At 56.2% G+C, this 23,023-nt stretch overlaps 6 protein-coding genes across 6 annotated transcripts; 4 read left to right on the top strand and 2 right to left on the bottom strand.

Moving 5' to 3' along the window:
* Positions 1–42: 42 nt before the first annotated feature.
* Positions 43–4,867, top strand: C8Q71DRAFT_854698 (uncharacterized protein; the record flags this gene model as incomplete). The annotated part of the gene is made up of 14 exons (XM_047927088.1): positions 43–381; positions 433–727; positions 780–889; positions 938–1,001; positions 1,054–1,234; positions 1,303–1,526; positions 1,560–1,755; positions 1,809–1,895; positions 1,949–2,204; positions 2,257–2,334; positions 2,677–2,918; positions 2,981–4,194; positions 4,243–4,537; positions 4,594–4,867. 14 exons carry the CDS (start codon positions 43–45, stop codon positions 4,865–4,867), a joined length of 3,855 nt encoding a protein of 1,284 aa, XP_047782305.1.
* Positions 4,868–5,310: 443 nt separating this feature from the next.
* On the bottom strand, positions 5,311–6,140 carry C8Q71DRAFT_854699 (uncharacterized protein; the record flags this gene model as incomplete). Its single annotated transcript, XM_047927089.1, has 2 exons — positions 5,311–6,058; positions 6,109–6,140. 2 exons carry the CDS (start codon positions 6,138–6,140, stop codon positions 5,311–5,313), a joined length of 780 nt encoding a protein of 259 aa, XP_047782306.1.
* A 5,645-nt stretch (positions 6,141–11,785) lies between these two features.
* Positions 11,786–13,303, bottom strand: C8Q71DRAFT_425880 (uncharacterized protein). The gene is made up of 6 exons (XM_047918482.1): positions 13,204–13,303; positions 12,993–13,134; positions 12,846–12,943; positions 12,435–12,775; positions 11,971–12,369; positions 11,786–11,914 (listed from the first exon to the last, which is right to left on the bottom strand). The coding sequence occupies exons 2-6, from the start codon at positions 13,016–13,018 to the stop codon at positions 11,912–11,914; spliced, it is 867 nt and encodes a 288-aa protein (XP_047782307.1). The 5' UTR covers positions 13,019–13,134; positions 13,204–13,303; the 3' UTR covers positions 11,786–11,911.
* Positions 13,304–17,632: 4,329 nt separating this feature from the next.
* C8Q71DRAFT_741627 (squalene epoxidase) lies at positions 17,633–19,936 on the top strand. Its single transcript, XM_047922824.1, has 5 exons — positions 17,633–18,691; positions 18,744–19,119; positions 19,173–19,263; positions 19,327–19,495; positions 19,561–19,936. Exons 1-5 carry the CDS (start codon positions 17,927–17,929, stop codon positions 19,618–19,620), a joined length of 1,461 nt encoding a protein of 486 aa, XP_047782308.1. The 5' UTR covers positions 17,633–17,926; the 3' UTR covers positions 19,621–19,936.
* Positions 19,894–22,527, top strand: C8Q71DRAFT_804498 (uncharacterized protein). Its single transcript, XM_047925980.1, has 4 exons — positions 19,894–20,549; positions 20,634–21,537; positions 21,592–22,119; positions 22,179–22,527. Exons 1-3 carry the CDS (start codon positions 20,248–20,250, stop codon positions 22,078–22,080), a joined length of 1,695 nt encoding a protein of 564 aa, XP_047782309.1. The 5' UTR covers positions 19,894–20,247; the 3' UTR covers positions 22,081–22,119; positions 22,179–22,527.
* On the top strand, positions 21,946–22,527 carry C8Q71DRAFT_741632 (uncharacterized protein). Its single transcript, XM_047922825.1, has 3 exons — positions 21,946–22,119; positions 22,179–22,257; positions 22,324–22,527. Exons 1-3 carry the CDS (start codon positions 22,093–22,095, stop codon positions 22,455–22,457), a joined length of 240 nt encoding a protein of 79 aa, XP_047782310.1. The 5' UTR covers positions 21,946–22,092; the 3' UTR covers positions 22,458–22,527.
* Positions 22,528–23,023: the final 496 nt, after the last annotated feature.

The following is a 23,023-nucleotide window of genomic DNA, read 5'->3' on the forward strand; positions in this document are numbered from 1 at the left end:
ATTCCCTGCCGTGCCCGGTGCGCAGGCCGGCGTCCTCCCGCCATGTCTTCCTCCTCCACGTCGTCGCAGGGCGTCGTCGAGCGCGTTCAGTCCTTCGTCTCCGAAAACAGGCGAGCGGTTCTCATCGGTACTGCCGCCGCGCTCGTCGCCATCGGCGGCGTTGCGTACTATGCGTCCACGTCACGCAGGCCAGGCGCGGGCGGGGATGCGGAGACGGGCGACCGCAAGAAGGATAAGAAGAAGAGCAAGAAGCGCAAGACGGTGAAGGACAAGGACGGGCCCATCCTTGAGGAGCGTACGCCGGTGTCCGAGGAAGGTCATGACGGTGCGATAGAGGATGTCAGACTATCGGCTGAGGACATAGCTCGTATGCCCACCGAGGTGCGTTTGTAAACCATCTGAACGTGCACTTGCATTCTCATCGTGCTGCAGGAGCGGTCCAAGGTCGCAGCATCGATGAAGGCGAGGGGTAACGCCGCGTACTCGAGCCGCCAGTTCAGTACCGCCATTGACCTGTACACACGAGCCATCGACGTCACGCCCAAGCCCGAACCTGTGTTCTACAGCAACCGTGCAGCATGTTACATCAACATGAGCCCTCCAGAGTACGAGAAGGTCGTCGTGGACTGTGACGAAGCCCTCAAGCTCGATGCAAGCTACGTCAAGGCCCTCAACCGGCGAGCAACCGCTCTGGAGGCGCTGGACCGGGATGAGGAGGCATTGCGGGGTATGTTCGGATGTCATTGGCATGCTGGTAGAGGCTAGACCCACTTGGGCAGATTACACCGCGGCGACAATCCTCAAAAAGTTCCAAAACGAGGCAGCAGCACAGTCTGTCGAGCGTGTACTAAAGAAGCTCTCGGGCAACAAAGCGCAAGAGATCCTCGCAGTATGTATGCCTTCAAGGACTTTGGACGTTCGCTAAGCTATGCCGTAGGGTCGTGAACGGCGTCTTCCTTCACATACCTTCGTATCTGCGTACTTCGGAGCCTTCCGTCCCCGTGAGTGCAGATCAGCGTCCTGTCCTCAACCTTGTCGCTCATCTACGTGAAGGCCAACCACCCACACTCCCGGAGTCCCCTACGCAAGGCGACCAAACCCTCCTGCTGTCCTTCCAAGCGCTCGCCGCCGGCGACTACACGCACTCGCTCAGCCTCATCAACGAGGCCATCGAGCAGGGCATCTCATTCAACGAGGGCAAGGCGGAGGCGCTGAACCTGCGCGGCACCTTCAAGTGCGTCCGTCGGCATGCGCACTCCCTATTCGGGCTGACATTTCCCCACTTGACTTGTGTGTCCCAAGGTTCCTGATGACCGACGTCACTGGGGCGAAAGACGACTTCCTCGCATCGATCGACCTGCACCCCTCACTGACGCAGACGTGGGTGAAGATTGCCAGCGTCTATATGGAGCAGGGCGATCCCAAGAAGGCATTTGATTGCTTCGAGGAGGCGATCAAGCACAATGCGGACGATCCAGACATCTACTACCACCGCGGGCAAGGCAAGTTCCCTGATAGGAATAACAGTTGGATTTGGTGACTGACGCGGTGTGGTGCAGTGCTGTTCATCATGAACGAGTTCGAGGAGGCGGCCCAGAACTACACCAAGTCAACGCAGCTGGATGACCAGTTTGTATTCAGCCATATACAACTCGCTGTGGCACAGTACAAAGCGAACAACCTCGCGAACAGTATGGCTACCTTCAGGCGGACGCTCAAGGCGTTCCCGCACCGCAGCGAACCGCACAACTATTAGTTAGTTTCAGTTAGCTCCTGCAGCTACTGGCTATATTGACAAATCTTGACAGCGGAGAATTGCTACTTGATCAGCAACGGTTCCAAGAAGCAGTTGACAAGTTTAACCGTGCGATTGAAATCGAGAATGAGCGCCCGAAGTGAGTTGAAGTAGCATGGCCTTTACTCGATTGGTTCTCATTGGGCTCGAAAGGCCGCCACCGATCAACGTCCTGCCCCATGTAAACAAGGGTCTTGCGATGTACCAGTGGAAGCAAGATGTTGGTGCGGCAGAGCGATGCTGCCAAGAGGCATTGCGAATCGACGCGGAGTGCGAGGCTGCTGTGGCGACTCTGGCACAGTTGAGCTTGCAGCAGGGTAAGATCGACATCGCGATGGGGATGTTCGAGCGTCAGGCCGACCTTGCGAGAAGCGAGCCCGAGCTCATGAACGCGCTGACGTACCAGTTTGTAAGTCTCACCTACTTGGAGGGGTTGGTACGAGTCTGACGACTCTGTGTAGGCGACGAAGGCGCAGGTAGAGTTCATGACGAACTATCCGGAGATGGCTGTGCAGCTGAACCAGATCGCGCGGAGCATGGTGTGAGCAGTATGTTGTCTCGAGACGGGGACGAGCAAAACCACATGGACTATGTCGCGTGCTATGCGATTCTGTTGTCTACATCTACTTAGTCTTATAATGATATCACCATCGCTCACTCGAGAAAGCAATCGGACGTGCGAGCTCGGTTAAGTCGCAGGGCCCGAACTCCCGGGAGCGTGATCTGATTGAAGTACGCGAACATCTCGATTCTCCGCATTCGACCCTACTCTTCTCCGACCACGATGGGACTTGCCCTCCTTTGCTGATGCTTACGATCGCTCTTGCTTGCTTTTAATCACATACCACTACCGTATACCACACACGATGAATACCTCTCAGTCCGAGCCCACTTTCAAATTCCCGCCAGACGCGCCACCGCCCGAGGGCTCTGCCGCCGAGCAAGAGTCTGCGCGGACACCCTCGCGGCGGTCGGTCGCCTTCTACCCCAACATGAACTCCGCGAACAAGCCCCAGAAGCCGTTCAGCCGCAGCGCAGCGAAGCGGGAGAGCGTGATGGCACTGGGGAGCATCGAGCACCTACAGCACTACTTCACAAAGTCGGGCATCGCGGCGGAAAGCAAGTGAGTGCTGTCGAGCGTTGGGTGAGTCGAGCGTGCGCTGATGCCGCCGCGGCGTTCTCGAGTCCTCTCAACAAGCCAAATAGCGGGATGGTGCCCGCCATCGGCGGCCCGTCTACCCTCCATCTCCGCCCCTTCTCCCAGCAAGTCCGCGACTTCGAGCTCCCGCCATCCCCGGTTGTCCCACAGATCATCCAGCCCTCCTTCCCACCGTACGTAAAGACATTCGAGACTGACTCTGAAAGTCTGCGCCCGGGTGTCATCGAGGACCTGAGCGCGGTCGCGGCGGGGTGGCAACTGGACGGGGACATACACCCACCAGGCCAAGATCCCAATCTCCTGGGCGCAGGCGGAAAGTCCGGAGAACACCTTGACGTTCTCGATCTACTCAAGACCACCACACGTGCAGTACGGTCCGTCCGAAACTACCTCGTATCGCAACCAGACGACTCCGCCACCCCGATGCTTCAAACGTACTTCCGCCCACAGAGCCTACCTAGCGCGCCTCCACCCCGCAGGCGCGTCTCACAGCCTGATGCAGCCTCGGACCAAGTGACGCGGGTCCGGCGCGGCGCGCTCGAGGTGCTCGCAGCCCTGAGGGACCTCGAGGAATCCGCGCGTCTCCCGCTCGAGCACGACGCGTACGACGCGCAGAGCGACCACGGCTCGACGTCCTCGCCCGAGCAGAGCGACCTCAGCACGCGCGCGACGTCCCCGGACTTCTTCGACAACGACGGTGATACGTCCGTGTCTATCTCGTTCATCGAAGTCGGCGGAAGCAGGAAGCCGGTACCGGTCTGGGAGGACGACGAGCCGACGCACGACATGAGCGACGAGGAGCGCGAGAAGCGCGAGAAGCGCGACCGATGGGATGAGCGGCTCGTCGTCGGGGGCGGCTGGCTCTACCGCCAGGACATGCGCCTCGCGGACATGGCCCGGGAGCGCGAGGTCGTAGGGAGGTACCTCGATGCTGTCGATCAAGTGCTCTTCGGCGGCGTGCAGGGCGGGAAGCGCGGGTGGACAAGAGAGCGAGAGCGCGCGGAGCGGAAGCAGAGGGAAGGCCGCCGGGCAAGCTCCGTAGAAGGCCTCTTGGGCGGACACGCGGCGTCCAGGCGAGCATCGCGCCGTGTCGTATCCACGGGAATGCTGGACACGATGCGAAACATTGTTGTCACCGAGGAGCCGGAGGAGATGGAGACTCTGACTGAGGAGGATGCGATAGAGGATGACGATCTACCGGACTGGGCGAAGCGGTCAACGTTCGTTGACGACCCTCTCGGTAAGTTCTCATTGTGTTCCTCGCGCCCTCGCCTCACATCTTTAGCAGGTCGCCTCCATGCACTCCTAGTGGCCCTGCTACCTGCAAATCTCTTGCCACAGCTCCCGCACCCACCGCCGGATCGCTCCGCGCTCCTGCAAGTCCTCTCATCTGGCCAGCTGCTGTGCGTCGCGTACAACGTTGGCGTACGCAAGTCGCGGAAACCCTGGGGCTTCGTCAGTAGGGATGCCATTCATGACATAATCATGCTTGAGGCTCAGTCTCCCGGCGGCGGCCAAGAAGGCGAGAAGAATAAGCGAGGTTGGACGTTCCGGCGGACAGACAACCTCCGCCTTTGGGCAGCGTGAGCGCTTCCTCTGCATGCGCATCACTACGCCATCAACGCTGACACGTCTTTAGAGCCCTCAAGCTACGCTACCTTCTTCCGATCACATCGCCCGCGAAACCGAATGCTGTGAAGACGCCAGGCACTGCAACGCCGTCTAATGCGGGTACGCCAATTCCTTCGCCATCTCCGTCGCAGGTCAAGTTCCCAAACACTACCAATGAGGAGCCGTTACTCTTTGACGCGCCGATGGTCGCGCGTCAGGAGGGCGCGTGGGAGGAGATGCTAGAGACGGCGGCGTTCAAATGGATGGATGCTGTGGTCGAAGAACGAAGAGGGGAGAGATGACCGTGTATGTCGCATCAGCATCCGTAATGAGATGCGTGTAGCAGTTCAAGCATGAGTTCAGTGGCTCACATTCAGTCCTCCGGGATCTGAGGAAGAACATACAGAAATGCGCATGCTATGAAATGCAGTGTATATTTGTCGCCAATGGACTCAATGTACAAAGCGGTGATCGCCCACAGCGAGCGTGCTACGACACCGTCCATTCCCTACATAATGTTATCCTCCTGATGTGTACCGAGGGAGGACAGGAGCAAGCATGTCCAGCCCTACAGTCTACGTGATTGGGGCATATGTATGTGAGTCCTTGATTGTAAAGTCCCGTATCGCCCGGATACGAGAGAAGTGAAGGAAGGCGGTATAGGCGTGACGGGCCTGGTGTCTAATCTATGAACACTGCTTTCAGGACTTAGGAGACCCAGCATCGGTGAAGCTCACCTGAACCGTCATTGGTTTTTGTGCCTCGAATCCATGTGCCGCTTCAAGGCATCGCCCCTCGAAAGCCTTTCGTTGCACCCCTCGACGGGGCACAACTGCGTGTTGGACTTGAGGTGCGTGCCGCATATGTGTTTCGGGAGGCTTCGTATAAAAAGCTCGCTATCGCACTCACTCCAGCGGCAAGCGAGTTTCAACCCGGAGTCTTTCCAAACCTCCGGCGGCTCGGGGATGTCGTCGAAGTGGCATGAGATCAGGTGAATCTTGACATCGGAGGCGGTCGATCCGATATGTTGGCCACATCCACGCCATTTGCAGACATGGACGCCCTCCTGGGACGACCCTGCCGCGGCGTCTGGGGTGATACCAGTTTGCTGTGAAGACTGGCAGTCAGGGTCGATACGCGGACGTTCGAATAGGAGGCGTACAGCGGGCTCAGGTGGTATGAAATGCAACGCGGCTGAAGCGGGAATTGTATCCAGCCTCCCTCCGTCTTTGAGTTGAACGTAGAGTTCGAGCAAACGTATGATATGCTCAGCTATGGGCGTGTGCTCATAGCCTGTGCCTGCATACATATCGGCGCGGAACACTTCAAGTTCGAATATGGGCGCATTCGCAGCCTGAGGCGGGGTCGTCTGCGTGCCTCCTTGCGTGTATGGCGCCGCATAGCCCATGCCGGCCCCAAACGTATCGTGCGTCGAGCGCGATAGCTGGGGAGCGAACTGATAAGCGCCGTAAGGTATGTGGCCCTCCTCTAGACTGTCGCACAACTTCAGCGGAGCAGAACGGCTGGCAGGTGCGCCACTCACCCATGCATAGGACCGCCGCGACTTGGATCCATAACCGACGAAGCTCGACTCGATAAGCAGCTGAAGCAACGACGAAGAGAGTATCAAGGACGCCTGCGGGCTCTTCAATGGACACGCCGAGTAAGAAGACAGGCAAGGGGTCGTCTAGGGACGGCCAATCGCATGTCGGTGCATGAGTATTTGAAGGGGTTTCTGTGACTTCGCTCCGAGAGCTTCTGTTGACGCATGAAACGTAAGTATGTAGTCCCAGAATCTCGATTCGATATGCCGTATAACGATGCCCGCTCTGCCATGGTGTGTGTCCTAGATCCGACTCCACGATGTCACCATTCAGTCGGCTACGGCCAACCCATACATCATCAAAAGATCGCGAACATGGGCCCCTCTACGAGGGGCCGACCTGTTCGCTGTAAGGCCACCGTTTCAAATTTCTCAGCTATTAGGGTACCGACTCCCAACCGGTACGGGCTCGGATGCGCAATGACAGGATTTGTCAAAGGCCATGTGCGAGTTATGCATGAACCGGCGCCGGGGTACGGCAGAGTGTACGACTAAACTTTTGCTGGGCGCGCGATTGCCAAAGAGAAATCGGTGGCCAACGAAAGAAGATCCTATTCGAGCGCATCGGCCACGATATCTCCGCGCCTTTGTGGTAGGCAGATAGAGTACCGGACGGCCTGCCAAGGGGATCACTCATTCTGATTGGCTGATGTGACCGCCGCCGCAGGATTACTCGTAGAATGGTCACAGAAGGTGTCCCACGTCGCTTTGTTGTAAGCCTCGAGGTGATAGAGATCCCCAACCGCTCTCGAGAGTTTGGGCCCGCGCGATAAGGTTGCATACGCTGTGCGTCTACATCGCCGACACGTCCCACATGCGTGCGGTTTCAATGGTGCCTCATGTTCAAGTTGAAGCTTGACTGCGCATTTCAGCCCGCCCCATCATGATACCGGCTGGAAACTCGTATACCAGTCGTGCGAAGAGCACCAGTGGGCTGCTTGCTCGCTGTGGTATTCGTTTCGATCCGTCTGTCAGATGTCGTACTGAGGCCTTTGCGCCGATAGATACGACATCAGCGGCTCTCATCATATATCGAGACGGCCGCCCGGTCAAAGAGGGCAACCGTTGAATTCTCGCTGAGACAAAGGTCATCGCAAAAAAATCCATGTCACGCAGATGCCTCGAGTAAGCCATGATGAAACGATGAGTAGTTACTTATCTTGCCGGATGTCGTCCTCGACTTCCTGGACCGCATATGTCATGTCGCATGTTCCTGGCCTCTTTCCCTATCCGAAGGAGGCGGCATCCGACCTAGTTGTCGCTTTCATTCACATCTCGGAGATTCGAGATCGAGAATCTGGAGCGGCGGCACAGTAGGCGAGGCATACCTTCTGCCGATCAAGCTCTCCATTCGAAAGTGCATGGATGGCGTGCCGACCGAGAAGGAAAGGAAGTTACTAGTCTAAATGATCGTGAGAGCTTAGAAGCGCGGATGCGTGATGTCCTGTCCCCGAGCAACTGTGAACACGGCGAGCCCGTAACCACTGTACCGTGCGGTCCTCGCGCTGATGTGATGAGTTGACGACATAGCACCCTGCGCCCATATGTTGAGTGCGTAGGAACCGTGATCCATGAGAATGGGTGGGAAGTTGAGGTGCTTCCTTTAGCATGTGGGATACATCATACTGCTTACTAGTGATCCAAATCATCGGTTCGAGCCTAGACTTGCGTCTACGCAGCGAGGCAGCAAGCCTGAGGCTTTGCCACATGAGAGAGTGAGCACTGGTAATATAGTTGTCGAATTACGGAGCGCGTAAGATTGAAGGTGATCGCCTGGGGATGCACCCATGGCATCGTGGTGCTACTGCCAGCAGTGGAGTCGTTCGGTGACTGGTCGGTATGGCCGAAGTGGTTGGTATAATTTCCATAAACAGACTACGTCAATAGCTTGTGACGTCCTGCCCATGTTCTGGACGAGTCGCTTTTCATTCTCCGAACAGCGAAGAGGCGCGAAGGGATACCGCACACACCTTCATGAGTTTTTCCTCCAGCATTCCAGAATGCTTTTGTCGTAAACCCTCAGGTTGCTCAGCAACCAACATCATTTTCGTGATGAGTCTTGACAGCGGAGCGATTGGCAGCGAACGGTGAAACAATCCACCTTGCAGCGTTCGACGAGCGTTCAACGCTCAAACACGGAAGGTCGTCCTTGATATACCTCTGGCGCGCGCCGCGCGAGCCTCATTCCTTATGAGTGACAACAATCAGCCGGAAGTTCTATTATTATGCGCACCGTGTTGATCTGACCACCAATCTGACCACAATTCGCAATGTCGCAGCTCGCGGCATGTCGAGTTGCGAACCTCTGTCCTCCGCCTTCTCGGGGTGCTTCTGCGTGCCGATTAGCAGTAGGCTCTTTCACAAGTGGCGATCCGGGGCCGTGACCGCGCCATCCCACGTCTGAGCGCTGATGCCAGTCGCACTTAGGCCAACGTGTTGAGAGTCTGGCAGGCCCTCCAAACTCGACCGTGTTCGCCCCCGCTGCGTCCGCGCCTGTCTGCGCTTGGGCGACGCGCGACTGGCACGACGCGCAGGGCAACGCGCACCTTCGCTTCCATTATTAGCGGATCGGCGTGTCGTGGCCTGCAGCGCGACACCGAACGACTCGGCAGACGCCGTGTTTGTACCAGAAACGCGACTCGCTCGCGCGACACGGCGAGACGGCACCAAGCACAGGCCGTCGCGGCCACCAGCAAACCGCGATGTGCGATGTCTAAGGGTCCGGTGTTAGCAAGTCAGGTCGGGGCGTACAAAAATGGTGTCGGACCGGCGGCGCAGCAATTAAATGTCATATGGATCAGAGAGGTTGCCACAGCGAACGCAGTGCGTTGCAGTGAGCGACGAGAGATGCCAGACGGGGCTGAGAGTGTGCCTCCGCACCTTCGCGTGCGCGTGTGTGCACGCGTAGATGAGCTCCGAGTTGGCGCACCGACGCCTTCAAGTTCGCCGCCGCCGGCCGCGGATTCGCGAACAGCGGACGCTTTTAGTGCCTTAGCCACGGGATCGGAAACCGGTTGGCAATAGACGCCGTTAGCCGGTTACTGTATTCCGACTTAAGCAGCATTTGCGGCGTAAGCTTATGTTACAGTCGATTGCAGAAATCATGGCACTCGCGGATTTTTTTCGACGCGCGCAATGACGCGCGTGAATCTTCCGACCCAAAGTTCCGAGCTACCTTACCAGTGTCTCTAGCTATGATAATGCAGCATAACTTCGCTTCTCTGTTCTGAAAATGACAATAACACTACCAGATAAGTCCCTGGTCATCATAGCAGTGAGGTTTAATGGAGAAAAATACGGCAATGCGTAGAACTGGGTTCTGTTACGCGGTCTATCCAATTGTGGTAATAATGCACGTGATTGTTCTGTGCTCGACACGCCATACTTCTTATTGCGCATTCAGCTCATGGATCCTCCTTTTGTATGTCATAGACCTGTTCCAAGACACATAGAGTAACATGTGGTAGTGTAAATTGCTGTAGTTTTGGTAGAATACATGAGAGATTCGTCATTCGACGACTCGGAAGATGGGTCGGAAGATGCGTGGGAACTTCAGTCGGAAGGTTCACGCGCGTGTCGAAAAATTCTGTGAGTGCCAACATATTCGCAATCGACTGTAATACAAAGCGAAACAACTAGTTTATATACTGTGCAGTTCTACGCAACAGACACGACTGTCGGTGAATGAGCACAACGAGCCGTACGCCCTTTGATGCAGTCCTGTTCCGAGTCATTAACCGGTCAATTTCAACGATTCAGGTGCCACGAGGGCCCGATTCCGATTTGAGCGAAGATCTCGTAGGCCACAGTCGGTCGATCGGCGGACCGACTTAGATCGCCCTGGGGAACCGTCGCGGCAGCGTTGCCTCAACCTCCTTGTACACAGACGACTCTCCGTACTACGTGGTCCCTCTTACTCTGGAGCGTGTGTTGGTCGTCTAGAGGTGAGAGATCACCTACTCACCGTTCGCCCGGCCTGTAGGCGGCGCTTGGATTGCGAGAACTTGAGAGCGATGCATCTGTGGCAGTGTGGAGGTGTGATGACGAATGGTGCCGGTGAGTCCACATGATACACTAGATACACGAGGTACGCACCATCCCGGGCCATTCATCGGAGTACTTACCTCCTTGAATGAGCTAGAGTTTCATTCATATAACATGTTCCTTGCCTTCTTGAATTGATGCCGCTCACGTTTAGCTCTCGCTAGTCCACCGCGAGACGCACCTGGGTCAAGTGTTACAGGTTCAGCATATTCCTCGTGGCTTTGGCCAAATAGAGGTTAGTCCGCAGACTTCGCATTGATGAGTAGGGTCCGACGGGCTTGACCCCGTGGTGGACCGCGCCAGAACCGTCGTGCGTTCATCGTGCGTTCAAGTCCCGCGCTAGGGGTATAACATCTAGATAGGTGAGCCATCTAACAAGTCAAAGTTTGATGAATCATACCGGTAATGCTTCGCCATTCATTGTTCTCATCCACTCCAGCCCTACTGCGTCCGCCTGAGGCCTATCTTCCCAGATTCTCGTCACACTCCCCAGGCCGTTGGCCATCATAGTGGCCCTTCGACTGACGATTTACGTCTCCGACCTCGTGGAATTCAAGCAAGACGACCTGCAGGAAGAGCCCAATTTCCTCAATTTGTACGTACGAGAAACACAGCTAGCGCAAGCTCACCTGGCGTCCCGTCACCATGTGTCTGTCGTCCGACGACAACCTCTTCCTACGATCCTGCGAAGTCGTTTGGCTGCCTTCCTGCGTATGTCAGAGTTGCCTGGACTGTGGCGTTCTGGGGTCGGATGGGGGTTCGTAGGGTAGTCGAGGCATAGCGACAACAGTAGCTCGGAGCACCTTTGGAGCACCCTATTGTCCGCCGCGTACTGGTGTGATAGTGTCGAATCGATGGTGTCATATGAATTGGTAACAGGCCGTTGTCGCCACTTCGGAGTGCATTTCTGAGCTCCACGCGGACTCACGAACCCAGCCAGACCATGACCGGAAGGGACTTGTGCATAGCTAGCATGAGGAACCGTTCTGCATGGACGCGTGGACGTCGGTGGAGGGCACGCCCACTGTGGCACCTGACCTTTGGTTGACTGGCGCTTCTATTCTCACCTGAATCAAACTTCGGTCGAACTTCCTGGCTTTTGCGTTCGAGCCTGTGCAACGACTCCCTATCTGGCAGAAGCTATGGTATGTCCTTTTTCTATTCCAATGCTGAGCTCCTCCAGAGCGGACAGTGTGGGCGTGGCCACCGATCTTAGATGCCGCAAGCGGGTTCCTTGCCGCCAGAGGACCACAGTGGTACTGTACCTACTGTACCTTCGATTGAACGGTGCGAAATTCCAAATATATATCTTGCATGATGACCAGCCGGACATACATTGTTGGCGAGCTACAGAGACCGCGCCGCATCGAAAGCTTTGGCTACTAGGGCTACTCATTGTCTTGAAGTTGCGCAGTGCACACTGCATCGCAATTCGCCGACACTTTTGACTCGGAGATTCAACTCATGTAGGCGGGAGGCTTGGGCACTCATGGATCCAGCAAGTCTCGGGCTGTGAAATTTGCTGAGTCTCGTCGTCTCTATGTTCTGGAAGACATACGCCAGTGGACACTGAACGTTCAAAAGGTGCTCTTATTTGACAGACACAATTTGGGATCACAAGAAAAACAGATCGGTGAACGACCGCAACGATTCCGGTGCAAACACGCCGTGAGGGAATGAGAGTCTGACAGAGGTTGCATTACTGGCAAACAACCGGTAAGCATAGCCACTGAGCTTGACAAATCCGAAATGGCGTACCATACAGTCACTTTCAGATATACTAGCACCACTGATGCGACCGCTGTAAGGACAGCTCTTTGCGTGACGTGTCATGCCGTCACGACGAGAAAAGGTTGCCTTGCAATGAGGGGAGTTAGAGCAAGGCACCCGTTCCCCCCTGAGGTGGATGTCGCGAACGTGCTTCGATAGCGTACGTCTCAGCATCTGTCTGCCCCGATTGCAGTGTTCCCACTGACAGGATACCTTCTCGTCTGTGTCCCATGAGCATCCGTCGAAATGGAATTCCCGCAGGTGGGAGTTGATGTCCGTCAGACTCGAGGACACGAAGTACCCTGTACATCCGTTGTAGCGGCAAGGAACGGTGTCCTCCGGCATGGCTGGTGCATCAGTCGCAGAGGACTTGGGAGAAGGAGACGTCTGTATGTAGGAGGCCTCTGGGTGAGTGCGTTGCACGCGTTCCTTCAATCGTCAGATCGACTCACAGAGGGACCTTCCGCTCCACCAGCCTGACCGTCCACATCGCCGCCGAAAAGCGAACCATTCACAGGTAGAGTGGCGTCAAGTCGTCGCATACGAGCGTCGATCTGGGCTGCAATGTGCCAGTCCTCTTTGGTAAGCTCCAAGTCTGACGGAGGGGATGTGACGAGGAGGAGGTAGTCGTAGATGCAATCTTTGACTGGCTGAGGGAACCTTGGGAGCGGAAAAGCCTGTGATCCTGCGGTACATTCGTTGTAGGGCGGAGATGGTGTGAGTTGCTGCACGACATCGTCTTGGCCCTGGCCCTGAGTGGGCAGCTGCGTATGAGGCTGGAACAGATTGTTTCCTATGTCAACACATTAGCTGACATGTTCAACAGAAGCAAGGCAAAGTCCTGGGTGGTCGCTGGTAAGTACCTTGTTCAGATGTACTACTAGTAGCGTACTGCTGAGGAATCGGCTCAATGCCAATGTTCAAGTTACAAGATACACTGTACTTCGTGTTGGACCTAAAGCTGGTTCGATAGTGTGATCCGGTGGTGGGAGAGTAGGATTGTGACTCACATGAGGTAGTCCCTTCGATGGTGCATAACTTGTTAGCTTGATTGAAGTGGAGTAGGAGGCGGGAGGTCTGGATCCGTAGTCTCCCAGTCGCTCCAGCAGGCATAGAAAAGGGCGATTATATAGTACCGAGTAAGTATTTGCACTGCATCATGAACGTGGCCGTCAGACCACTGCTCTGGTACAGCTTCTCATAGGAGGATCAAACCCTTACCTACAGATTGCTCGATGAGACTCCGAGTCGCCGAGTTCGCCGTGTGTTTTCGACGGAAACTCTCTTAGAAATCCGACGACACTAGGTACATCAGCCAAGTTTGCCCGCCGGGCGCCTTGGCAGCAATGTAACGGAGAAACGCAGCCCCGAGCCTTAGCGCTACCTCAATGAATCGCGGGTCAGTTCAAGTTTCCCTGACAGCTCGGACTCGTGCCGCTGCGGCGCGCCGCATGTTCAACCCACAGCACCGTGAGCACGTCGCTCATTGTGGCGGCGGCGTGCGGACTGACTCGCGAGTTGGTCACGGTGGACTGTCAATGTCAAGTTGAACCAACTTGAAATTGCAGTAGCTGATGTCCGCCGGCGGCAGCCCGCAACGGTGAGCCATTTGACGACATGATGTTTAGATCCACGGAACTTACTTACGGAGCATATCTGCGACCGGGCCTAAATCTGCGATAACCGTCGACCGACGGCCCGGCGGTCTGTGCAGTGTTGAGGGAAGTGAGGAATGAACTCAGGGGAGTGCACACAGCTGTGACTCTGCTCATCGCGGCGCGAGATCGAATGATCATCGACTTACGACGGTCGACCACGACGCCACCGGGCGACTCGAGGCGACATACATATACAGGCTTCCCGCCGGCTCGGGAGGGCCACTCTTCGCGGATCATGGCCCTCGTGAGAACGTGCCTGCGCGATGGACGCCGACCTCCCGACCCTCGGGAGGCCTGATAAGTACCAGGATGCTGGAACCTGAAGCGCCGGAAGCGCGGCCACGCACCGTCGGCTTCGTCCTGGGTGCAGGGGAAAGGCAAGACTTGAGCTTGAGCGAGACGCAGTTGGTCTGCCTGCAGCCTGCTGCAGCCTGCCGCTGCCCTGTGCCGCTTGCGCCACCCGACGCCAGGGGGAGACCTGAGTCACGTGAAGGCCTACGTTAGGGAACATGTAGAGCGCCTTCGCGGTCGTTCTACAGAATCTACTTTCCATACTTACATACAGTCTCGAGTCACCGTAGATCGCGCGCGGCGTCATGGTCCTTATCGGAAGCTTGAGGCTTCTGGCACGGCTCCGAGGCGACCGAGACGGATGACATTTGTCCACCACCGCACTGTCTCCGGAATTTCCTGGCTGGGTTTGGCCCGCCTGTGCATCTCCGGCAGTGTACGTCCGACGTAATCCAACGCGGAAACGGACACTTTCTACCTCCAAGTTCTAAGCAGATGGGCCGGCGGGATGGCACCTCTGGACTAGTAGTAGTCCTCCGAATTCGTCGCGATGGCAAACCGGAGGTTTGCCAAGGTCAGATTAGTTTATCTCTTTACGACTCCGGGTCGAGGGGTATTCCGCATCCCTGGACATTATCCGATGACAGTGGCACGGCGGCATGAGCCCTCCTGATGGTGGGTGATCCGCTTTCAGAGGCCCCGCTGCACGGTCTCGGTGTCTGGCTGGGCCTCGTATGCTTCCATATTCTCTCCCGCCCGGGACGCTATGTAATTTGCGACAGCGTGCATCCCCGTTGGATGCGGGCTCCTCGGCGGTGACAAGGACGAATACTGCTTCGCGGACCTGGTGAGTTTCGCATCAGCATACGGCATGGCCGATCGCTGAGACCACACAGTAATTTGGGTAGTGCAAACGCAGAATCCGCTTGAAGCGCTAGGAACGTCACACCGGATGAAACTTTCGATCCTTCAAGTGAAAGATCGATAAAATTGACAAAATCTTTTTCACGATATTTCGTATGAAAGATTGTCAATAAAAGTCAGAAACAATCAATTAATCATTCAGACTCGAAGTATCAGGAACAGATAACAGAAGGATTCATTGACAAGTGTCTTTGATCTGTCTGCGATCCTCTAGGCAAATGATTGAGAACATGATATTCAAAAATTCTTGAACACTATGTGGCTCAATTGTTCTGAAAGGATTGAAAACAGATTGTCACATGGGGTGTTACAATCTTTTCTCAATCTTTCAGGCTGTCACAATCTGTTTCAAATCCTTCCAGCTGTTGATATCTTGGTGAGATTGGAAACAATTTGTATCCCAGGGGTTCAAAACAATTTGCCCAAAAGGATTGACAAGAGATTGTGACACTAGCTGTGACACTGTGCCACTTCCCTATGACAGAGCGGCAGTGAAGGCAATTATGCCAAACCTATGATAAGCTGCCTTCTGCTGGTATGCTCAGTCATTTTTGGTCCCTCATTCATTGCCTGCCATCACATGAGTCTCATTAGATGCACTCAGTGTACAGGGTTGTACTTGTGATTGTACATTCCTAGATATGTGCATCTCATTGTATGACTAATGAACATGTCCCAGACCTGTGCATGTCCAGATGCAATGAAAGAGGGACCAAAAATGACTGAGCATACCAGCAGAAGGCAGCTTATCATAGGTTTGGCATATTTGCCTTCACTGCTCTGTCATAGGGAAGTGGCACAGTGTCACAGCTAGTGTCACAATCTCTTGTCAATCCTTTTGGGCAAATTGTTTTGAACCCCTGGGATACAAATTGTTTCCAATCTCACCAAGATATCAACAGCTGGAAGGATTTGAAACAGATTGTGACAGCCTGAAAGATTGAGAAAAGATTGTAACACCCCATGTGACAATCTGTTTTCAATCCTTTCAGAACAATTGAGCCACATAGTGTTCAAGAATTTTTGAATATCATGTTCTCAATCATTTGCCTAGAGGATCACAGACAGATCAAAGACACTTGTCAATGAATCCTTCTGTTATCTGTTCCTGATACTTCGAGTCTGAATGATTAATTGATTGTTTCTGACTTTTATTGACAATCTTTCATACGAAATATCGTGAAAAAGATTTTGTCAATTTTATCGATCTTTCACTTAAAGGATCGAAAGTTTCATCCGGTGTCAGCCAGTTCTGTCCGTCTTCCATTACGCGCGGAGACCGCGCGCAGTGACGTTCACTTACAGGGCTCCGCGTCTTTGTGGCGATGCGGCTGTAAAGAGCGAACGTTTCTGCTGTCTCAGATCCGTACCCTGCGGCGGATCTTCAAATCCGAGCTCTCGGTACGGGGATCATGGATGGCAGGCGAAGCCGTCAAGCCGTTGACGTTGCTGGTCGGGCTCAATGCGAACCTTTCCGACGAACCAACGAGCGTCGTCCCATACCTCATCAAGGACTAGACTGGCAATAGCCCTCAGGCTCATGCCACAGACCGCAGGTGGGCGATTCAACGTACGGTGGGATCCCGTTGAGAGCTCGCGCACCACCTCATGCCCCGGGACACACGGCGACCACTTACGTCTGCTGCCCATCACCATTCAGAGTAGTACTCCTCCACCTTCTCTCGCGTGTCAGGAAGCGGCACTCGAACGAAGGATGTAGTACATAGGCTGATACGCGAGCTACATGTTCTCCGCGCTTCTCGAGGAATGGCAGGCCCGGGCCGTTGGCGGTGGGAGCATCGACGGACGATATCTGCTTTCACATATCCCCTTTGGGCTCGACCACAGTAGTCGTTCCTAGATTCAATTGCGTATCGACCATCTGCGTGGCGTAAGCCAGGGTGACGCCGCCATCGGGCTGGTTCTTCCCTCGCGGTCGTGCGGCGTTTCAGATCCAGCGGATGCACCGAGACTCTCAGCGATGCGCTTCCTATCCCGGATCCCAACACCGCGCGGCGCCTCCTAGACGCTGAATTCATTGTAATACAGGTTATGATAGTAGTTCATTGTTCTGTCCGACAAAGAGAGAAGTTGCCAGCACGCGGTCGATGAACTATGTATTTTAATGTACTAGTGAATGCGGACATGATTAACGCCACCTCTCACTCCGCGTGTTTTCCGCCACACGTACGCCGTATGTTTCGTGTCAAGCGACTATCGCGCAACCTCATGAAGTCTGCGTGCCTGTACGTGATACTTTCGTCGCCCCGGAATTAGTGAGATTCTCCGGTTCATCAGGCTTGGTAAAAAGGTATCCATATAGTGTGCGTCACTAGCGTTACGAACTACCGGTCTTCGATCTACTGAACCTTCCTGATTGGGCTGCGGCCCCCATTCTGGACATCGGTGGCGCTGCGGTGTTCTTGAGTGGCTGCCAAGTGGCTGCTCGTGGTTCTGATTTCTTGTCCCTTGCACGTTGCCATGCAGGCCATAGGGGAGGACCTGTTGTAGAAGGGGAAGTCATAAGTGCAATTTTGCCTCGATTACAGACGGTGTTGGGACAGACGTCGCAGCCAAGTATAGAGGTACAGCGGCGCGGAGTGCCCCTTTCTGCGCACAATGAACGTTGGGCTCGAGCCAGGCTCTCAATGCCCGCATTGTTGCAGGTTGTTGCGTAGGTACTCGACTGGTCGTAGCCACACCTCCGACTGGTCTGGAGGCCACTCGATTCACACCCATGTTCTGCATCAGATCTGGAGATCGCAGCACCGAGCCTTGACTTGCATCCTCCTCCCTCCACTCGCGACGTTTTCACATGGGTCGTAGAGCCATAGCAAGACCTCGTCTCGCCATACTCGCCTCGTAAAGTGCACAGCTAGACGTTTGCGGCCCTAAGTCGTGCGAGACCTACCATATATGGGACGGCAATATCACGGGCGACGGGCGGTGGCTGCAAAGTGGGCCGACAACGAAAATGTACGCCCGTCCTGAACGCTCCAGCCCGCGTCCTGTCGGCTCTCGACTGTCCTCCTCGCCCGCTCAAAAGCACCCCGGCGCCCACCCGCCACGCCATGCAGCTCGCCAGCTCGTCCAGCATGCCCTCCAACCACTACGACGTGATCATCGTCGGCGCCGGCATCGCAGGCTGCGCGCTCGCCCAGGCCCTCGCGACCCTCAAGCGTCCCGCGCCCCTCCGGGTATGTCTCCTCGAACGCTCCCTCGCGGAGCCGGACCGCATCGTCGGCGAGCTCCTCCAGCCTGGCGGCGTCGAAGCGCTGCGCAGGCTCGGCATGGTCTCCTGTCTGGAGGGCATTGACGCCGTCCCGGTGCGTGGTTACTGTGTTGTGCTTGACGGCAAGCCCGTCCACATCCCCTACCCCGACGGCCACGAGGGCCGCAGCTTCCACCACGGCCGCTTCATCCAGTCGCTCCGCAAGAAGGCGCGCACGGCCCCTGGCGTGGAGGCGGTCGAGGCGACGGTGTCGGAGCTGGTCGAGTGCCCGACGACCGGGCGCGTGCTGGGTGTGCGGGCGACGAGGAAGACAGAGGGCGAGGAGAAGGCAGTGCACAAGGAGACGTTCCTGGCCGACCTTACTATTGTCGCGGACGGCTGCTTCTCGAATTTCCGGAATACCGTGTTGAGCGGAGCAGGTATGAAGCCCGTGACCAAGAGCCATTTCGTCGGCATTGTGCTGGAGGACGTGGAACTCCCGATACCGAAGCATGGAACAGTGGTCCTTGTGAAGGGACATGGACCAGTACTGCTCTACCAAATCGCGGGTCACGATACGCGGATGCTTGTCGATCTTAAGGTACCTCTACCGTCTGACATCAAAGTGAGTCCGTGTGTTTGTGTCTGCTAGATCACATCTCTCACAATTACCGCAGCAAGTCATTCTCGACGAGATCATGCCCCAGCTCCCGACCTCCCTCCAAGACCCCGTCTGCAGCGCCCTCGCGAAAGACCGCATCCGGCGCATGCCCAACACGTTCCTCCCGCCCGCCGAGCAGGGCCATCACACGAAGGAGGGCGTCTTCCTTGTCGGCGACTCGTGGAACATGCGGCATCCGCTCACAGGTGGCGGTATGACCGTCGCGTTCAACGACGTCGTCGTCCTCCAGGACCTCCTGAATGACGTCGAGGACTTCGGCGACTGGAACGAGATCTCGCAGGTCCTCCACCGGTGGCATTGGCGGAGAAAGCAGTTCGCGTCGACTATAAACATCCTGAGCGTGGCTCTGTACGACCTCTTTGGTGCTGACGGTGTGTATCCGTCTGGTGCTTTCCCCGTACCTTGTACTGAATACGCTATACAGACGAGTCTCTAGCAGTCCTGCGGGTGGGCTGCTTCAAGTACTTTGAACTCGGCGGCAATTGTATCCGCGACCCTGTATCCCTGCTTGCTGGGTACGTTTCGTCACTGGCACGTCTCACCGCTCGAGTCTGATGATGTTCCCTCCTCCTCAACAGCATCGAGCAGTCAACGCTGCTGCTCGCGCGTCACTTCTTCGCCGTCGCGCTGTATGCCATTTGGGCGATGTTCGCGCACCGGCGGTGGATCACCGTCGACGAGAAACCGGTCTATGTCAAGCCCGGCTTCGAGGAGTACCCTATCCTGTTCTTCAAGTGCATCCGCGTGGTGAGTACCTGCGCATAACGCTGCTAAGCGCGTGCTCGGCTGGGTTGCTGACTACTCGTTTGTAGTTCTGGACGGCATGTGTAGTGTTCCTCCCGCTCGTATGGACGGAGGTTCGATGGTGGTGAGCGTATAGCTGGCACCATAGAGACATTGTAGAGAGGAGAGTAAACTCACGTTCTAGGTTAGATTACATGTTCTTTCTAGTTGTTGACGATATCGAGCCTATTGCTATATCTACGGACCTTAACACTCTATTTTTCATCGCGATCCTTGTGCGTTGCTTGTAAAGGGGTTGCGGGACATATTCATGCGATCAGATTCACAAAGGCCGCTTCCGTCGAGATACAATTCGAAGGCCTACATACTTTCAGAGTTCTAGCTTGGTTTTGGCTGTGGAATCTCCAGAGTCCAAGGGGGTGACACGTCGCGACGCGCTACTTACCTCGTCATGTGACTGTGTTGATCCCTGCGTGAGACTGGGCGCTCACATCCTCAATCTGACCATCATCAGGTCGGTCTGAAAGCATAGACTTCTCTCGAGCTCCTTGCCTATCCTTTCGCGTCCAACGCGGCTTTACCTCTCGAACAAAGGAAGTGCCTTTTCTACCCCCTCATCACCCGCTGAAGCGGAGGGGAAGTCCAGAAGCTGAGTCAAACGCTCAACGTCTCGGAAAACAGGTAGGTATGCTCGAAAATCCTCGGTGTTGGCTGCTCTGTCGTCAGTCATCACATATGTCTAACATGCAGCAGAGATGTCATATAGCAGCACCAGCGCGCGGCTTGCACAGTCGTCACCGTCGGTCTCACTCGAGAAAGGTGCATACAGGCTGCGCGCGCCCCCACGCATCCGCACCATATCCAAGACGCGCATACAGCCGCTCCAACTGCACCCGCGCGCGGCGGACAGCTCGCGCTCCGCGTACCAGAAGCAGATGGCCGTGCTGGTCATCTTCCTGATCTCGGCGACGGTCTCTTGCTTCGGCGCGGCCTACTACCTGTTCACCACCAGGTGGGACCTCGCGACCCTCTCCTCTCTCGGCGACGCGTCTGACAAGTCTTCGCATGTGGCCTCCTCTCTGCCTGCGCCTGCGCCAACGCAAGTCGTCCATTTTGACTTCGGCTCGGACCCGGACCTGAGCCCGGACTCGCTGTCGCCTTCGTCTTTGCTTTCGCTTTCGTCTTCGCTTTCGTCTGTGCTGTCGGTGGACTCGTCGGAGAAGTATCTTGCGTACCTACCCCATAGTGGCTTTCATAACCAACGTATCGCGTTCGAAAATGCTCTTGTGCTGTCCCGTCTGCTGAATCGTACTCTGCTTGTCCCCCCTGTCCGTCTGGGCATGACGCCGGTGTACTACCTCCCGTTCGACCAGCTACGCGACGTCCTCGCGAACGCGACGAAGGTCGGTCTTGAGCACTGCAAGGAAGTCCGTCTGGACGGAAGTCAAGACATCCCTCCGGAGTGTATGGACTACTACGACTTCACCTACGTGCCCTGGGAATGGCTCGTCGACCTGTCTAAGCTCAAGACGGAGCAGCGCGTCTTGCCGTGCTGGAACCTCACCGACGCTTGGCTCGAAGACCGGCTGAATATCTCTCACAACGATACATTCTTCTTCAAGGACACCGCTCGGAACCACTACAGCTTCCTCGACTTCACTCCCGGCCCCAGCTCTAGCACGACCGCACTCTCGCGCAAGTATATCGAGTCCATCCAGATCTCCGCACTCGCTCAGCGTGCGGAACGGCTCGTCTTCCTCGGGACACTCATGGGCTCCTCGCGCTTACACCTACGCAACCCGACGTACTACCAGCTGCGCGCGCGCATCCGCGAGCAGATGGCGCTGACGAACCCGCTCCTGGCCGCGCTCGCGGAGGACGTGCGCGCCGCGCTGGGCGGGCAGTACCTCGGCGCGCACGTCCGCCTCGGCGACGGCCTCTTCCGGGAGAATGGCGCTGAGAACGTGCGCTTGACGTGGTGGCGGCTCGTGCACGCCACGCTGGGGTTCAGCATCCAAGACACGCTCGCGCTGGAGAAGGCTCTCGTGCTCTCGAATGGGGACTCTGGCGACGACTCTGGCTTGCTCGCTGCCTCTAAGGCTGACTTCGACGTCGATGCTTCTGGGAACGCTGCTATGACACTGGCCCCGCCGCGGATCCCCTTGGATATCCCCGCTCTGCGCGTCCCGCACCCTCCTCTACCGCCTCTTAATCCAGCGACCAACCTATCCTTCGCCTGTCCGGGCACGCTCCACACCGCACCGGCCCTCACCCTCCTCAACACTCCCCTCTTCATCGCGACCGACGTCGCCGCCCCACACGCGGACCCGCTCCTCGCGCGCTTCACGCGCACCTTCCCATGTACGTTCTTCCTCGCCGACTTCCGCGCGCAGTTCGCCCCGCTCGACGGGCTGGTGAGCGGCGCAGACGGCGTGCGACTGCGGGGGTTCGTCGTGCCGTTCCTCGACGCGATGATCGCCGGGCGCGCGTGGGCGGTCGTCGGCACGGAGCAGAGCACGTATAGCGCGTTCGTGGCGGATGTGCTGTGGAGGAGGTATCATGGCTTCGAGATCGTGCAGAGGGGTTAAGAGGGACGGTATATGGGTGCTCGGGTCGTTGTTCTGCCGGTGCGTCGCTGGTTGTCGTATGGCCGGGGACGACGTGGCCGTAACTGTAGATTTCACAGGCTTGGACGTCGGGTCTTATCCTCTCCTCACTTGGTGTGTCGCGGCGCAAGGACTGGAGCAACGAAGCAGCCACGGCCTGTGCGTGCATGCCTAGTTTTGTTATACATGCCACCTTTGACCTGCCAGGCGGCAAATGATTCGAAGTGCCAATGCAGCAGCGTAACTTACAAGTTGGATGCCCTGGCGACTACGTTGCTCGAATGATACTTGATGGGTGTGCGCTCCAACTGTTCAACGCAAGATGGCTGCTCCACCGTACTGCGATGCCGGAGACCTGATTGTCGCTACGCTTCTTTGCACAAACAATGCTATGTTCATGCACTTCCACCGACGCTAGCTTGCGCCGCCCTTAACGCGGGTCGTCTGCCCTCACCTGAGACCAGATCTTCCTTGTTCCAAACTTCACCGGCCGCCGAACTCCAGGTAATGGCAACCATTCGTCATAGTCATGACATGAGTGCCTAGCTTCTCTCGGAATGACTTCGCCTTCGCCACAGCCCGCGAGATGTCCTGCCCGGCAGTCTCTGAAAGTTTTGCGGAACCGCGATGACAGCGGCCGGGTTGCAGGCATGCTATGTACGGAATGATTTATTAGGTCGGTATCCAGGGCAAGCAGTATGCTTCTCGATGGACGTTGCATTGCCTCTGTGGTTTCACTTTTCATATTCACCTAAAGATGACGCCAGCAGATCGACATTTCCATTACAGGGATGGTACATGCGAGTGCCGTACGTACGCAGAGATCCTCAGATGACAACGGGATCTCCATATTTCATTCAGAATACCGGAGGTTTTGGTGCTCGGGGGCCCAGAAGTTCAGAAGCCCCGAGCGAGATAGGGTTTA

This window comes from Rhodofomes roseus (assembly GCF_022264815.1).
Source record: "Rhodofomes roseus strain CIRM-BRFM 1785 chromosome Unknown C8Q71scaffold_4, whole genome shotgun sequence".
In the NCBI taxonomy this organism is placed as follows: domain Eukaryota; kingdom Fungi; phylum Basidiomycota; class Agaricomycetes; order Polyporales; family Fomitopsidaceae; genus Rhodofomes; species Rhodofomes roseus.